The following is an 18,754-nucleotide window of genomic DNA, read 5'->3' on the forward strand; positions in this document are numbered from 1 at the left end:
CTATTGCACTAAATTTTATTCAAATAAGGACTATTTGCCGGTACAAATGTTTATTTCTAATCTTTCACCTGCACGCCATATCAATATCTAAAATGAATATGTTCACATATTTTTGGCATTTGTTGACATGTTTATCATCGGAAATAATAACTAGACAAAACATAATGAAACAAAGTAAATTTAAGTTGGCATAACTTAAATAGAGTATATTGATGCAAATTATGAATAGTGCAAATAATCGACGTTCATTATAAGTTTAAGACCTTGAACAATAAATAACTCTGCTTAATTGAAAGAAACGCGCCAAAAGTTACGTTGACGTCAATGACGCGTTATCAGTAAAATTCCAACGCTGTACAAAATTCTGATTTGGTTACGGGTCTTATACAAAAACTGTTCGATAATTTTGGAACGTCATGCCTAAATTTATAAGTTTTGGTATGTAAAAGCTTATTTATGAACTTGTTCGATGTATCGTTTACTGATTACCGTTTACCTTATAATAGCTGTTTGATGCATGTGCGAAGAGTGTAAACCCAGATTAGTCCGCACAAGCTAATCAGCCTTTATCAGGAACGAAACTTTCCACTAAGACTTAATGTTCGTTTAGAGAGAATTCTTTTAAACGAAAATTCCATACAAGCGGAAAGTGTTGGTGTTATTAGCCTGTGTGGACTGCTCAAGCTAATCTGGGACAACACTTGACCCACATACATTAAGCCCTATAATCGCATAACGAGGCTCATAACATGTTTTATTTTTCTTCAGTTGTGATCATCGTGCCGCTAGTGGGAGTCATAGCGTTGATAGTCATAACGGTGTTTACCTACATCATGTGCAAACGGTGCGTATCGACTTCCTTCTATCATCAATATACCACATTTCCAAACTATCATGCAATTACGTATACAGGTGTCATTGTTGGCCTTGTATTTAAGTACTATTCGTACAAACAAAATAACACAAAGATGCTCAAATATTTGTAGGGCTCTTGAAACAATCGGTTTAAACTTATTTAAAATGTTTTTGTGACGTAACTTGTATACAAGTAAAAGATTCTAACATTTAAGTGTTAGGTCTTTAACAGAACTAACGATATAAAGTTAAAGATAATAACAAACTGGTTTTAAAGTCAATTTAAATTGACAGCTTCAAAGCCATTTACCTGAATCTAATTCAAAATTGTGTATAATTTATTGACATACTTCGTGCGTTTGCTGCACGGATACCTACACTATATGAGTCGTGTTCTGAGAAAACTGAGCATTATGCATGTGCGTCAAGTGTCGTCCCAGATTAGCATGTGAGGTCCGCACAGGCTAATCAGGGACGACACTTTCCGCGTTTATGACATTTTTCGTTTAAATAAAGTCTCTTATTAGCAAAAATCCAATTTAGGCGGAAAGTGTTGTCCCTGATTAGCCTGTGTGGACTGCACAGGCTAATATGGGACGACACTTTACGCACATGCATTAAATCCTCTTTTCACGGAACACGGCCCATATAACTGTTATTAAAATGAGGCTTATTGATGCTCGATGATTCTGCAGCAGCTATAGCGAGTTAACTCCGACCGACTTAAATAAAACAGTGCCAGACAATAAGTATTTTTATTATCCGGCGATATGTCGATGTTTTCATTTCTTACAAAAAAAACAGAATTAAGAAGATATATTTTACTCATTATACTTAATATTTCAAGAATTGAGAAAAAAAAACAATGGGGGTAACCTTGTGCCCTAACGCCACTGTCATACTACTTCAGCAATATGATTCGCCTTAGTATTTTGTGTTTACGTAATTTGGTCTGTCTCCCAGAGCCGTCTTCACGTATATCTATCTGAAAGATATCATCGATGTAGCCAGCAACTTGGTCGCGCTATTACAAATAAATGTACATTATTTTATTAATAATATCCTTACAGTACACAGCAACGCGAAGTGCAAAAAGAACAAACATCAACGATATTTGATAAAACAAAATTTATAAACCAGTACATCCCTGGTAAGAAGTAATGGTTAGCTAATACGAGCGACACATGATATCATAAAACGAAGTAAACGACCAACACCAACGATACTAATACTTTGATCATAGTTCAGACAAAACTTACCTTAATGAGTGTGCAGTCCGCACAGGATAATCAGAACGACACCTTCCACTTTTATCGAATTTTTCATTTAATAGTAGTCTCTTTCAAACGAAATCAACTGACGGCGGAAAGTGTCATCCTTGATTAGCCTGCACAAGGCTAATCTTGGACGTCACTTTACACACATGTTATAAGCCCAGTTTTCTCAGAATGAGCATGTTTTATTTTTTATATTTCCAGGACACGCAAAGCTTCCCGACGCACACTTACACAAGGCGGCAAGACAAAGGGGCGCCATGACCAGAACGGGAACGTCGAGGGCACGAAATACACCGGAACGCCCCCAAGCGACCAGCTGAAACCAGCCTCTACTCTGGACAAGTTTACCGTTCTGTCAAACGGGGGGACGGAGACGACAAAGGTCGTGACGGAAGATGAAACCCGTCCACGTGACTATGGCAATCACGTGATTACAAGTGGGGATACCAAAGGAGCGCGACTCGACTTAGCGTCTCACTTTGACTCCGCCGAAGCGAGAAACGACAGTGAACGGAAGTTGCTTAGCACGTATGAACCGACAGAAAGGGAAAGGGACCTGCTAGCAAGTCTTGAGCTGACGGCTATAGCGCTAGAAAATGACCCTGAGGACCCTAATCGATACTTTACGAAGTCAGATCCGGGGGATTGGTATCGAGTGATCATGAAAGGAAAGACTCCAAAAAAGGACCGTGGAAAGCGTTCAAGAAAATACGAAATTTCCAAACGAAGAAATGCTCGACATAAATCACGTGATAACTCTAGTGAAAAGCAAAAAAGCAGACGACATAAGTCTGAATCAGAACCTGGATCCAGTGATTCGTCCGGAAAGCCTAGACTCAGGTCAAAATCTAGTGATTTAAATAACGAGAGATCAAGTGAAAGCAAACATATTGACAGAGAATATAAATCTAACGCTAAGAGACGGCCAGAAAACCATATAAACGATGGGAATACAAATTACAAATCAGGGGAATTTGCAAAAGCGTCAGTTATTGAAAGCCAGTCAGTAAAGGTAATAGAAAGTAAACCGAGAATAATAGAAAGTCAACCAAGGGTAATAGAAAGTAAACCAAATGGTGTTGAAAACAAAGCGAAAGTTATTGAAAGCAAACCCAGAGTGATCGAAAGTATGCCCAGTCAATTAAGTCACGGCAAAGAATTGGTTCCCGAACTACAGAGGACTCGAACAGGTATGAGTCAGGTTAGCTCAGAAAATGAACCGGGCAATATAAGCACTGGAAATAGCATACGGGACCTTGTAAACGAGGTAAATCTAACGGAAGATAGCGGTAAATCTGCTGGATATCCCAAGAAAAATGCCGAAAATGTGCTTTCCAGCACTCAACCATCCCCTAGTCGTACAAGAAGTAATTTATTTAATAGGACAGGTGGACTAACTCAGTCCATGCCGGTGAAAGAATCAAATAAGCGGCCGGAAATTGTGCCGCCTTTAAATCTTACAAATACAGGGGACCGATTTGAAATTGATGACGACGGATTTGAAGGCTTTGTGTTGAATAACTAATGTTTCATACATGTACTTGATTATTGAAAACATTTTATATGGGTAATTTAAAGTGGCTGATTTTGTTGATTTAAATATATTTATATATATAAGCATATCATCTTTAGCGGAAGTGACGTTATATTATCGCACGTTACATACGCGCGCGCCAATAAACCATTATATTATATATATATATATATATATATATATATATATATATATATATATAGAGAGAGAGAGAGAGAGAGAGAGAGAGAGAGAGAGATTGTGGACATTTGAAAGGGTATTTGTGATAAACTCATACTCAAATGGTTGTGATTTATTACGAGTATTTTATAGCGTCATGTGATAATTATTTATATTAGTCTGTGTTCTTCCGGCCATCTACAGCTGTGTTAATGAGTGCATACTATACTGGTTTTACTTTTAAGCTGTTTGCATACTCAAACCAAAATTGTTTTAAAATCGACAACCTTGTCATATCAGACAAAAATTAACATATTATTAATTATAATTGTGTTAGCATTTTTAGAAAACGTGTACAAACATTTATCATCTAATTGCACTTTTTTGAAATATCTTATAAGCCTTTGATTTATACGAACAACTACTTTCTTCTTTTAATAAAGATATATAACCTGTAATTTCAAATATTATATAAATTGAAACAAGTTAGTCTGTGGGAAAATCAGGTAAATGGCATGGGCGTAAAGTATTGTACCTTTTATCTGCAGGAATACAAAATATCCTTCACAAGTTATACAATGTCTCATCCAAAATGTAATGGCTGTATCAAGCAACTTTCAACAAGCACATTTAATATTGGAGGGAAAGTGAAGATTGGATGTTACGTGCACGTGTTCAGAAAAGGTTGGATTCAACTATATGTTAGCCATAAAACAACTAAGGCTACAGTCTAGGTTTTACACAAGAGCTCACTAAAACTACCCCACATTAATATTAGAACAACACAAAGTGTGTATTATTAACTAAATGCTAATTTATACCCTGTAACACAGGCGTATTAAAACATAATGATTACAATACAGGCATTATTTAATCAGGTATTTCAGAATTTCAATGATAACGTCCGCTTATCGATCGTTTGTAAAATGATTTATTTGAATTGATGTATGGTACATCGGACGTACCGGTTAGACTGTTATTGTTGTTGATAAAATTCATAATTAAATTGAATTATGCACTTATTAGTATTAACCATTTTTATTCAATATTGTTAAATGATTACTTGACCATAGTGTATGCATTTCCATATTTACATTTTGTTAAGCGATTTTGAAATACAATTTAAAATACGTTTGTAGTTGTGATTTTAGTTCGAGTTTGGTAGGAATTAACATTTAATACATTTATTGCCCTTAATTACGCTTCATATGCATCATGTCGGAAGGAAATACTTTGTGATAGATTTAGAATTCAGTGTGCACAGGTCTTTTATTAGTTTGCTTTTAAATATTAAATATTAACGACGGCGTGGCACTATATATAAGCGGAAAGGCCTGTCGTTGAACATGGCATTGTACTAATCAATATCAGAAATCGTCAAATAACCACGGATCAACGCTTTCTCAAGATATCGCATGTGACGAATATTCAATATACCGACAGACATACCTATCAACCGACTGACTGACTTCCCGACGGAAATTTGAAAAGCAATATAACCGCGCTTCTTCAGATGGGGCATTATTATTATTTGAAAGTAGTGTGAAAACAGGGTAATAAATCAAAAAAGCGTATGGAAACTTCAAAGAAGGATATGCACAGGTAACAATATTTGCTTTATGAGCTTTATTGATATATTTTCGATTGTTTAACAAGAAACAATAAATACCCCCCCCCCCTAAAAAAACAAGCTTCATAAGATTATATAATCAAATGACGTCCGCATTCATAAGTTCAAAACAACTCTAAATTATTAAAAACCAATTACATAAAATTTTAATAACGGGCCCCAACAATAAAAAAAAATTATGCACAGCACCATAGAGTAAAATAAAAAAGTAAAAAAGAAAAAAGGAACTACCAAGGTACATGTATCAGATCTAACAGACCATTTATCTAGTTGACCGCTATACTTGAATTCTATGAATGAGTCGGGCTATTGGAAAATAAGGATTAATGCATGTGCATAAAGTATCGTCCCAGATTAGCCAGTGCAGTCCCAACAGGCTTATATCGTGTAAGTACCTGTTATCGAACAGCACCTATCATCGGACGTTTTGTTTTGGTTCTGTATGCACACACGCAAAAGTGCGCATGACGTCACATTGATAAACAAATGGTCGCACATGAAGTCCATGACCTACTGGCCTACTTAGCTTGAAACAAATGCGCCGAAAACAGGTTAAAGAAATGCATTTATTGTTATTTACACCGTTTTGTGTGTTTTTTGCTATTACTTTTTGAATGCATTTATCAAAACGTGCATTTACACAAAAAAGCATATGCCCTTTGCAATTTTGATTGCAGCAAAAGCAGATTTTTTCGCCGAGTCTGGGTCACGTGATAGTCATGTGACTTTGTATGCTGGAGTAGTATTTATGAAGTGTCGGGTAATAGGTAATGTTTACATCGGCCGCCATTTTGTTTTGTCTGCTAGAGGTGACAATAATCAGGGAATCATTGTTATGAATTCTTGAAGGTAGTTTGCTGGAAAACTTTACAGATAATACAATGATTGAACTGTTAGTCATTTGATAAAACTAAATGTTTTTGTCATTTTAAGTGTTTCAATTTTAAGGTAATTTAACGTAATTTCTTAGGTGTTCGATAACTGGTTCTTCCACCATAATTGATGTTACTTTATGCTTGTAAGGAAAATGTTTGTTAAAAGGCAGTTCTAGATGAAAATTTAGTCAAGGCAGAAAGTGCCGTCCCTAAAATTCCAGTCAAGGCAGAAAGTGCCGTCCCTGATAATCCAGTCAAGGCAGAAAGTGCCGTCCCTGATAATCCAGTCAAGGCAGAAAGTGCCGTCCCTGATAATCCAGTCAAGGCAGAAAGTGCCGTCCCTGAAAATCCAGTCAAGGCAGAAAGTGCCATCCCTGATAATCATGTCAAGGCAGAAAGTGCTGTCCCTGATAATCCAGTCAAGGCAGAAAGTGCCGTCCCTGAAAATCCAGTCAAGGCAGAAAGTGCCGTCCCTGAAAATCCAGTCAAGACAGAAAGTGCCGTCCCTGATTAGCCCTGATAGCCTGCACATGCTAGTCTGGGACAATACTTTATTTAAATACTTTACACATGCACTAAGCCCGGTTTTCCTAGAGCCTGGTTCATTATTATAACATGCCATACAGGTATGAACAAAATATTGTCAAACTGAGAATTGCCATTGCGAATGAGATGTCAAACATTGTTTTGGAAAATGATACTATCTGTGACAGATAGTAATTTTGGTTTAAAGTTGTTCTATTTTTAACTCCCTTCTTAGTTAACAGTAAAAAATGTTGCCCTATGACAATACATTTGGTCTATGGACAAAAAAACACAAGGTGTTCACCAGATGTATATTAAAAAAAATTCCCAAAATCCAATGAGTAACAATCCCCAAACAAGATGATTTTAAAATCTCATAATGAACGACAAAGTTATGGCCCGGACAAGCTTGTTCCGCCTGCTCGCCAGCAGACATTCATCAATCTAATAACCAGGTTTTTCCTTCGGAAAACCTGGTTAATAATAAATATAAATGGTTGACAAATCAATAACACAATTTTCTGATACAAAATATTGAGCCAGTAAACATGAATTAATTGATTGCAATTAAAACAAAAGCACCACATAACAGGTGCCAACGCTTGGCTGTGGGTGCAGTTTTGAATAAATGATAGCTTGTCAGATTATTTTTTTTAGAGGTCAGTGAACTTGACCTCTGACCTAGTGACCCAAAAATAGGTGTGGCATGTGGAACTCATCAAGGTGCATGTACATATAAAGTTTCAAAGTTGTAGGTGAAAGCACTTTGATTTTAGAACGAATGTTTAGGTTTATGTTTTATATAAGAGGTCACAGTGACCTTGACCTTTGACCTAGTGACCCATAAATGGGTGTGGCATGTAGAACTAATCAAGGTGCATCTACATATGAAGTTTCAAAGTTGTAGGTGGAAGCACTTTGATTTTAGTTCAAAACCTTAACAAACCTTGACACGGACAGCGGACACAACAAGCTGGCTATGACAATACCTCAGGTTTTCTCCGAAAAGAGCCGAGCTAAAAATCCACACATCTAGCTCTGAATATATGTGTGGTTCTCTGCGACTACTTCCCCCAGACTAGTGAATGTCCTTGCCCGTTGTGTTTGGCAGGCGTATGGCACTCAGTCCCCCGAGGCAAAGTAGTGAAGCCACCATGATCATGGGTATGGCGCAGTGAATGTCTACCAGGCTGCCAAACACCATGTTGCCAAGGATGGCTGCTATGCGCCCTATACCTGACTGAACACCAAAGGCTGTTGACCTGTACAAATACAATATAGAAATGTTCAGTATAAATGTTACACACTTACATCCAGCCATTTTTTTCCTTTGTTATATTAAGTACCCATAAAAAGCACTATCCAAATCGAAAACAAATATTAAAATCCCCAATTGCAGTCCAAAAACATCTATATTTGTATTTGAATTTGTTTGTGTGCATAGGTGTGTGTTTGCATGTATGCAACCACCAAATATGTCTAAATTGAGTGTATACTTGAAACAAATACGCCATTCATTAATAACCATACCTGACAGCTGTAGGGAAGAGCTCCGCCTGTAGCACATCGATAGCATTCCAGCCCACGGTGGTCACGGCACCAAACATACACGAGATCAAGAGGTTCTGAAGCTTCGTCTTTACAACAGGTAACAAGAATACAGTCCCACCTGAGATAACCATGCTTATGGCTGCAAGGGAAGAAATATGCTTGTTAAAATAGGAGCTGTGCTCTAAGAAAATGGGGCTTAATTCATGTGTGAAAAATGTTTTTCCAGATTTTCCTGTGCAGTCTGCACAGACTAATTAGTAACGACCCTATCCGCCTTGACTGGATTTTTGTTCTTTAGAGACATATCATATAACAAAAGATGGTAAACAAGAGATGTTTTGGTCAGAAACACAATGCCCCCTATTGCGCCGCTTTGAATAGAATTTCAATATATCATTTGGCAGGTTTAGAAAGTATCTCCCTTTAATAGCTTATTACTTCTCTTGTATTGTATTTTTTTTACTTTTGACCTTGAAGGATGACCTTGACCTTACTTTTTTTTTAAATATATCCTTTAAAAAAATATTACTTTTCTTGTGAAATTGATCTGTACCTGCCAAATGATATAAAATAGAAATTATCTCCCTTTAAAGCTTGATGCTTCCCTTGGATTTTGTTTTTTGACCTTTGACCTTGAAGGATGACCTTGACCTTTTACCACTCAAAATGTACAGCTCCATGAGATACACATGCGTGTCAAATATCAAGTTGCTATCTTCAATATTGCAAAAGTTATGGCCAATGTTAAAGTTTTCAGACGGACACACAGACAGACAGACAGACGGACTGACACTTCAACTGCTATAAGCCACCCTACCGGGGGCATAAAAGTGTTATCCCAGATTAGCCTGTGCAGACTGAACAGGCTATTCTTGAATGAAATTTTACGTAGTTGCATTGAGCTCAGTTTTGCCACAATAAGGCTCATATGATTAAAGTATTCAGGGTGCAAAGGTGTAGTGGATGACTGGTGGGAAGTCGGCTGATCGGCTAGGTTGAAGGGGTTATGGGGCTAGGGCTCCCTTTTACGGTGGGTTCTATGGATGTTTCAAAAGACACCAAATACTTGATTTATTCCATCAAAATGAGTGTTTTCATCAGACAATTGCTTTCTTTAATTTCTAACTACACAAATGTGTTACAAAAATTATACAAGGGCTGTTTGTTAAACATGCATGCCCCCCATATGGGCTGTCCGTTGTAGTCAGCCATTGTGTGAATACGTTTTTTTGTCACTGTGACCTTGACCTTTGACCTAGTGACATGAAAATTAATAGGGATCATTTGCCAGTCATGATCAATGTATCTATGAAGTTTCATGATCATAGGCGTAAGCATTCTTGAGTTATCATCCGGAAACCATTTTACTATTTCGAGTCACTGTGACCTTGACCTTTGACCAAGTGATCTGAAAATCAATAGGGGTCATCTGCCACTCATGATCAATGTACCTATGAAGTTTCATGATCCTGGGCCTAAGCATTCTTGAGTTATCATCCGGAAACCATTTTACTATTTCGAGTCACTGTGACTTTGACCTTTGACCTAGAGACCTGAAAATCAATTGGGGTCATCTGCCAGTCATGACAAGTGTACCTATGAAGTTTCATGATCCTAAGCCTAAGCATTCTTGAGTTATCATTCGAAAACCATTTTACTATTTCGAGTCACTGTGACCTTGACCTTTGACCTCGTGACCTGAAAATCAATAGGGGTCATCTGTCTGTTATGATCAATGTACCTATGAAGTTTCATGAATCTAGGCCTAAGTGTTTTTGAGTTATTATCCGGAAACCATCTGGTGAACAGACCGACGTGCAAAACAATATACCCCCTCTTCTTCAAAGGGTAGCATAATAATATTTTATTATTGTTAGTTTAAGACTGGCCAGAATAGCAAAACCAGTCAAATTGTTAATACATTAAAAAAAACTGGCAAGATTTTTTAAAATACTGCTCTACATGGTACCTAGTAAGGGTTTTCTTCCTATCCGATCCATCATAACTATAGTGAACAGATTTCCTGGCAGGTTTGACAGGGCTGTCATAAAGCCTTCAAAGAACACCCAGTTCTCCGGTATGGGGTTACACCCTGTCGTAGTATTGGTTCCCGTCGTGTTGACCTCCGCATGACTGCACGGGGAACCACCATATTTTTCAACCCGGGAGAATATTTCTGGGAACCACATCCAGAGACCATAGTACCTGAATCAGCAAAACAGGTACTGATTCAATAAAACCTGTAAGAGTCTCACAAAATTAACCCTTTCAGTGCTGGAACCGAATTTTGAAGGTCTTTGCAGACAGTTTGGATCCAGATGAGACGCCACAGAACGTGGCGTCTCAGCAGGATCCAAACTGTTTGCTATTCTGATAGTGTTCTTTGAAAAAAATCGAAGAAAATGCTAATTTTAGAAATTCAGCAGAAGACATTTTAGCAGACGACAAATTTCCCAGCATGCAAATGGTTAACCCTTTCCTGCTCAGAAGCAAAGTGAAAACGGCTATAAGCAACCAGCATAACACCAGAACAGCCTGTGTTTAACTTGCAGTTTTTAAGTTGTATGCTGTTTGCTGCTTTTAAGTATCTGAAGAAGATACAAAGGAATAGAATTCCTTTTTCTTAGGTACTACTAACCCGTCAAAGTGCAAATCTGAATGCTTAAGATAAATGAGGAAAAGTGTCCGTTCTTTTAATCCAATGCTTTAAAATAACAAAAACAAACAAGCTTATATGCTTTCAATACTATTTTATTCAAGCAAAAATGATAAATAAATCATTAGAGTTGTATACTATTGCAAAATTATTTCAAATCAGTCTTCTCTCTAATCAACTCGCCCAATGCTGGGGGCAAGTAAAATGAAAATTTACAATTTTAATTTATACATACAAACAAGTAGTAAATTTTATAAGTTGTCTACATAACATGATAAATTGGACAAATGCTCTAAAACCAATAAGTGTAACAACTGCCATGCCATGGATGTCTTTAAACCAAAATAAGGCTATGCATTTGGTCAGAAATTAAAAATCATACAAGTTACATATAAGTTTGTGTAAGAATCCAAAAATCAAGATTAAAACTTGGTTTAATACTGTTTATAAACATGGGCAACAAACAAATCAGATAAAACAAGACCTCCCCACAAGAAAGTGAGCCATGTTCTTGGAAAACTGTTCTTAATCCATGTGCATAAATTGCCTTTCAAGATTAGCCTGTGCTAATCAGGGATTACATTTTCCTATTTTATCGAATTTTTCGTTTTTAGGAAGTCTCCTCTGAACCAAAATCAAGTTTAGAAAGAAAGTGTTTCCATGATTAGCATGTGCAGACTACACAGGCTAATCTAGGACGACATTTTACGCACATGCATTAAGCCTCCCAACAAGAAATTAAAGAGGTATGTCTGACCCGAAACTCAGCGTAAAGTTGATGATGAGCATGATGATAGTGGTCCGCCGCAGGGAGCGCCCAAACAGCTTCTGTGTCTGATGAACAATCTGTGGCAATATAACAACATATGAAAACTGGTCTTAATGCAGATGCTTAAAGTGTCGTCCAAAACTAGCCTATGAAGTCCACATATGCTTATCAGGGTAAACACTTTCGGCTTTTATGGTATGTTTCATTCAAAGGAAGTCTTTCTTTTTGGCAAAATCTGGTTTAGGCAGAAAGTGTCGTCCCTGATTAGCCTTTGTGATTGCACAGGCTTAACTAGGAGGACACTATACTCTTAACTAGGAGGACACTATACTCTTATACTAGGAGGACACTATACTCTTATACTAGGAGGACACTATACTCTTAACTAGGAGGACACTATACTCTTATACTAGGAGGACACTATACTCTTAACTAGGAGGACACTATACTCTTATACTAGGAGGACACTATATTCTTAACAGGAGGACACTATAATCTTATACTAGGAGGACACTATACTCTTATACTAGGAGGACACTATAATCTTATACTAGGAGGACACTATACTCTTAACTAGGAGGACACTATACTCTTAACTAGGAGGACACTATACTCTTATACTAGGAGGACACTATACTCTTAACTAGGAGGACACTATACTCTTATACTAGGAGGACACCATACCCTTAACTAGGAGGACACTATACTCTTATACTAGGAGGACACTATACTCTTATACTAGGAGGACACTATACTCTTAACTAGGAGGACACTATACTCTTAACTAGGAGGACACTATACTCTTATACTAGGAGGACACTATACTCTTATACTAGAAGGACACTATACTCTTAACTAGGAGGACACTATACTCTTAACTAGGAGGACACTATACTCTTATACTAGGAGGACACTATACTCTTATACTAGGAGGACACTATACTCTTAACTAGGAGGACACTATACTCTTATACTAGGAGGACACTATACTCTTATACTAGGAGGACACTATACCCTCATACTAGGAGGACACTATACTCTTATACTAGAAGGACACTATACTCTTAACTAGGAGGACACTATACTCTTATACTAGGAGGACACTATACTCTTAACTAGGAGGACACCATACTCTTAACTAGGAGGACACTATACTCTTATACTAGGAGGACACTATACTCTTAACTAGGAGGACACTATACTCTTATACTAGGAGGACACTATACTCTTAACAGGAGGACACTATAATCTTATACTAGGAGGACACTATACTCTTATACTAGGAGGACACTATTCTCTTATACTAGGAGGACACTATAATCTTAACTAGGAGGACACTTTACTCTTAACTAGGAGGACACTATACTCTTATACTAGGAGGACACTATACTCTTAACTAGGAGGACACTATACTCTTATACTAGGAGGACACCATACCCTTAACTAGGAGGACACTATTCTCTTATACTAGGAGGACACTATACTCTTATACTAGGAGGACACTATACTCTTAACTAGGAGGACACTATACTCTTAACTAGGAGGACACTATACTCTTATACTAGGAGGACACTATACTCTTATACTAGAAGGACACTATACTCTTAACTAGGAGGACACTATACTCTTAACTAGGAGGACACTATACTCTTATACTAGGAGGACACTATACTCTTATACTAGGAGGACACTATACTCTTAACTAGGAGGACACTATACTCTTATACTAGGAGGACACTATACTCTTATACTAGGAGGACACTATACTCTTAACTAGGATGACACTATACTCTTATACTAGGAGGACACTTTACTCTTATACTAGGAGGACACTATACCCTTATACTAGGACGACACTATACTCTTAACTAGAAGGGCACTATACTCTTAACTAGGAGGACACTATACTCTTATACTAGGAGGACACTATACTCTTATACTAGGAGGACACTATACCCTTAACTAGGAGGACACTATACTCTTATACTAGGAGGACACCATACTCTTAACTAGGAGGACACTATACTCTTATACTAGGAGGACACTATACTCTTAACTAGGAGGACACTATACTCTTAACTAGGAGGACACTATACTCTTAACTAGGAGGACACTATACTCTTATACTAGGAGGACACTATACTCTTAACTAGGAGGACACTATACTCTTATACTAGGAGGACACTATACTCTCATACTAGGAGGACACTATACTCTTATACTAGGAGGACACTATACTCTCATACTAGGAGGACACTATACTCTCATACTAGGAGGACACTATACTCTCATACTAGGAGGACACTATACTCTTAACTAGGAGGACACTATACTCTTATTCTAGGAGGACACTATACTCTCATACTAGGAGGACACTATACTCTTATACTAGGAGGACACTATACTCTCATACTAGGAGGACACTATACTCTCATACTAGGAGGACACTATACTCTCATACTAGGAGGACACTATACTCTTACATTAAACCTTGTTTTCATAGAGCAAGGCTCATAATCCCCTTAAAAAAGCATGAAGCAATCGCATCATACCTACTGAACAGTTTTAATAAAATTTGGGAAGATTTTTTTTCAATTACATTTCACACATGACTTATTTCATTCATTGATAAATTTTGAGGTATTTATGAACAAAGAGCTATTAACCTGTGATACTCATTTCTCAATCAATTAATTATAATGGTAAGCAGAATTGCAATTGAAATAAGATGGTTTCAACACAATAAATTTGTTTTTTATCTAAGATTTAAACCAATAAAAACTTCATTAGAACCCAAATTAATTAAAACAAGAGGGCCATAATGGCCCTGAATCGCTCACCTGACTAACCTTGCTACATCAACTTAAATTCTATCAGACCCATATACAATCCCAAGAAAGATTTCATTAATTAATACATTCTGACAAAATGTCATTAAGACGTGATGAAAACTGTGACCTCCTTCATCTACACAAGGTTTTACTACAATTGGCCCGGTGACCTAATTTTTGACCCCAGATGACCCATATGCCATATAAAATCAGATATTATCAAGATAAACATTCTGACCATACTTCATTAAGATCAGATGAAAACTATGACCTCTATTGTCTACACAAGGTTTTTTTGTGATTTGACCTAGTGACCTAGTTTTTGACCACAGATGACCCAAATACAATCCCAACCCAGATTTCATCGAAATAAACATTCTGGCCAAATTTAATTAAGTTTGGATAAAAACTGTGACCTCTACTGTCTACAAATGTTGTTTTTTTAATTTGACCTAGTGACCTAGTTTTTGACCCTAGATGACCCAAATTCAATCCCAACACAGACTGTAACAACACAAACATTCTGACAATATTTAATTAAGATCTGATGAAAACTGTGACCTCTATTGTCTACACACGGGTTTTTCTATGATTTGACCTAGTGACTTAGTTGTTGACCCCAGATGACCGAAATACAATCCCAATCCAGATTTTATCAAGATAAACATTCTGACCAAAATTTATAAAGATAGGATGGAAACTGTGACCTCTTTCATCTACACAAGGTTTTTCTTTTATTTGACCTAGTTTTTAACCCCAGATGACCCAAATACAATCCCAACCCAGATTTCATCAAGATAAACATTCTGACCAAATTTCATAAAGATTGGATGAAAACTGTGACCTCTATTGTCTACACAAGGTTTTCTAATATTTGACCTATTGACCTAGTTTTTGACCCCAGGTGACCCAAATACAATCCCAGCGCAGATTTCGCCAAGATAAACATTCTGATCAAATTTCATAAAGATTGGATGAAAACTGTGACCTCTATTATCTTCACAAGGTTTTTCTATTATTTGACCTAAAGACCTAGTTTTTGACCCCAGATGACCGAAATACAATCTCAAGCCAGATTTCATCAAGACAAACATTCTGACCAAATTTCATAAAGATTGGATGAAAACTGTGACCTCTATTGTCTACACATGGTTTTTCTATTATTTGACCTAGTTTTTTGACCCCAGATGACCCAAATACAATCCCAACCCAGATTTCATCAAGATAAACATTCTGACCAAATTTCATAAAGATTGGATGAAAACTGCCACCTCTATTGTCTACACAAGGTTTTTCTATTATTTGACCTATTGACCTAGTATTTGACCCCAGGTGACCCAAATACAATCCCAACCCAGATTTCATCAAGATAAACATTCTGATCAAATTTTATAATGATTGGATGAAAACTGTGACATCTACTGTCTACACAAACAAATTGTTGACGGACGCACACACGCATGCACACACGCACAACGGACGCCGGACATTACATGGTCACATAAGCTCACCATGTCACTTTGTGACAGGTGAGCTAAAAATAATTTAAAGAAAGATAAATTGCCTTGTTTGAAATATTAAAAAATAGAACAATATTATTTATTTTGAATATAAAAGGAAGGAAACGTAGGACCTTTTTTAACTTTTGTTTGAAAATAAAGTATTTATCAAGAGATTCAATCATTTTCTGACAGAGGAACTATTGTCATATTTGAGCACTTACAGATTTCATGTTCTCCATACACCTGAGGTTCCTTTTATCCTCCGACTCCACTTCCTCCCTCTCAGTGGTCAAAATAAGGCGCTTGATCTAAAGTTGAACATCAAATGAGACCCAACCTGGGAAAACAGGGTTGAATGTCTTTGCGCAAAGTGTTGTCCCAGATTAGCCTGTGTGATCCACACAGGCTAATCTGGAAAGACACTTCCTACTCTCATTGGATTTTTGCTAAGAAGAGACTTCCATCAAACCAAAAATACGATAAAAGCTGAAAATTTCATCCCCTATAAGTTTATCCAGAACAATACTTTACGCACACGCATAAAGCCCTGTTTTCCCAGAGCAGTACTCAAATACATGGGACTTGAACTAATTTTCTTAAGTTTTGAACAGAAAATATCAATTAACAAGAATGTTAGAAAGAAAATTTCCAACCCCTATTGTGTAGACATGCAATTTAACTTTCGATGAAAAACGATTAACACTTATTAATAATTTACCTACATCAACTTAGGAAATAAATGCTCCTGACAAATAATTCTTCACAAAATGAATTTTTTTTTTTGTAAACTATTCAAATTTTTAATTGTCAGTTAATTGATGTTAACTGTGAACATTCAAGAAAAAGTTCCTTTAATGACTGCTTAAGAGGATATTGTGAGTGTCTGACATTCAAAAGTTATCCTCAAGGGTAAATTGGTAATATGCTGATGAAAAGTTGAATGTGTTAACGGTTCAATTATGTAGGCATATACTTTTCATCAATTTTGTCAATGTATAAAATGTCAGAAAACATGGCTGTCAAGGCAAAACTTGTAATTGTATCGCTGTTATCTTCTTTTCATGTATATTACATGCTAATGAAATAGGACTGAAATTTCAAGCTTATTGATGCCAAGGTTATGTTTATCCTATTCTATGGCTCTGAGCTTTGGGGACTTAAATCAGTTGATGTTGTCAAACGTGTTAATATATATGCTTGCAAGAGATTTATGTCAGCACCATTACATACATGTAATATGGCTGTACTTGGCAATTGTGGAGACATCATACATGCCATAAATTTTCAGACCGATTCCGGGACATAGTGCTAAATTTTCCGGGACATTTTCCGATTTTCCCGGACATATATAGACCAGTTGAATGCTATTGTTTACATTCGGTATTTTCCTCGCATGCGCACTGGCTGGTTGGCAAAAAACACTGGTTACAGTAACGTAAAACATGTATACATGTCGTTTGTTTAGTCAATAAAACAATACAAAAATCTGAAATAAACATTAAAACTCTTAAATAATAGTGCAAAAATATAATATTTAGTACCAATAAATGTATTTTCATAAATATAATTTCCTCTGTATAAAAATACGAATTAGTTATTAACATCAGAGTAAACGTGGTCGGAAGACTAAAAACTGGCAATCCAACAAAACAAAACAATAAATATTCTTTCCTATTCTTTGTGATTGTAAGATTTTGGTAAATTATATTTCAAAGATAATAACACATACATTAATTTGATTATAAATATAAGTGGTGTAGATATTGTTATTGTTCATAAGCGAGCTAAAGTGTAAGAGGGGCATTTAATCAATTATAAAACGAAGCCCTAAAAGCGGAATACATTTCAATTTATAAACATTGTATTAATTTTATTTTCCATTGAATGAATTACCGTTTCGTTTCCATCGAATGACAATATCATAAAGTTTAGCATACATATGAAAAACAAGAACTGCATATTAAGCAAATTAAACTGTCTTTGCGTGCACTCTCTTTACTGGTGATAAGGAGTGATAACAATCTAGCATTTTATGATAAATGAATCTATATATTAATTTATTTTACGCAAGTATTTTTTACCCTATTGATGTTTGCTTGTTTTCATGATGTCATTTTGTACACTACAGAAACGTACAATCTTAACACGTAATAGCCGAGTTTACATTTGCCGGTACTCGTTAAATACGTTAATTGTGTAGCAATGAAATTGCACAATATTTTTAATTTATAGTTATTAACACTCTATTATTATGATTAAACAGGCTAATATATACATACACTAATTCCTGTTAATCCATTTCAGACAAATGTATCTTCATTTTTTTAAATATGTTAAAATATTTTATTAAAGCATCTGTTTCGTATTTTGGCTTAACAATTTTTCTTAGATGATCGCTCAATATGCCAAGAGATGACATGGAGGTATCATAAATTGTCTTTAATGACCAGACGGTTGTATGCCACATGTGGTTTATGCAGGGGCCCAAGAATAGGTCCCTGGATTTATGACACCATATGTTCTTTGTAATTGTTTGGACAGTGTCCGATCATAACGAGATAATCGCTTTATGATGAACAAAGGTGCAATA

The 18,754-nt window shown here is 36.3% G+C and overlaps 3 protein-coding genes across 7 annotated transcripts in view; 1 reads left to right on the forward strand and 2 right to left on the reverse strand.

Moving 5' to 3' along the window:
- Positions 1-18,754, forward strand: part of LOC127848463 (mucin-4-like) — a 359,609-nt gene that overhangs the window by 5,441 nt on the left and 335,414 nt on the right. Inside the window, exons 5-6 of one of the 4 annotated variants that reach the window (XM_052380938.1) lie at positions 769-844; positions 2,334-3,322. The exons of 1 other annotated variant lie outside the window; for it this stretch is intronic. In XM_052380938.1, the coding sequence (XP_052236898.1) occupies positions 769-844; positions 2,334-3,322 (1,065 nt within the window). The remainder of the gene's footprint in view (positions 1-768; positions 845-2,333; positions 3,323-18,754) is intronic. 2 more of the 4 variants (XM_052380935.1, XM_052380937.1) reach the window with 2 other exon arrangements.
- Positions 5,502-18,754, reverse strand: part of LOC127848466 (synaptic vesicle glycoprotein 2C-like) — a 393,482-nt gene continuing 380,229 nt past the window's right edge. Inside the window, exon 14 of the mRNA XM_052380944.1 lies at positions 5,502-7,844. The gene's annotated coding sequence lies outside the window, so the exon portion shown is untranslated. The remainder of the gene's footprint in view (positions 7,845-18,754) is intronic.
- The window catches only part of LOC127848467 (synaptic vesicle glycoprotein 2C-like), a 40,467-nt gene continuing 29,550 nt past the window's right edge, over positions 7,838-18,754 (reverse strand). For both annotated transcript variants that reach the window (XM_052380945.1, XM_052380946.1), the window contains exons 8-12: positions 16,386-16,472; positions 11,820-11,908; positions 10,376-10,611; positions 8,386-8,545; positions 7,838-8,117 (exon numbers count right to left, since the gene is read on the reverse strand). In XM_052380945.1, the coding sequence (XP_052236905.1) occupies positions 7,934-8,117; positions 8,386-8,545; positions 10,376-10,611; positions 11,820-11,908; positions 16,386-16,472 (756 nt within the window). In that variant the 3' untranslated portion in view covers positions 7,838-7,933. The remainder of the gene's footprint in view (positions 8,118-8,385; positions 8,546-10,375; positions 10,612-11,819; positions 11,909-16,385; positions 16,473-18,754) is intronic.

Source organism: Dreissena polymorpha, chromosome 10, assembly GCF_020536995.1.
Source record: "Dreissena polymorpha isolate Duluth1 chromosome 10, UMN_Dpol_1.0, whole genome shotgun sequence".
Lineage (NCBI taxonomy): Eukaryota > Metazoa > Mollusca > Bivalvia > Myida > Dreissenidae > Dreissena > Dreissena polymorpha.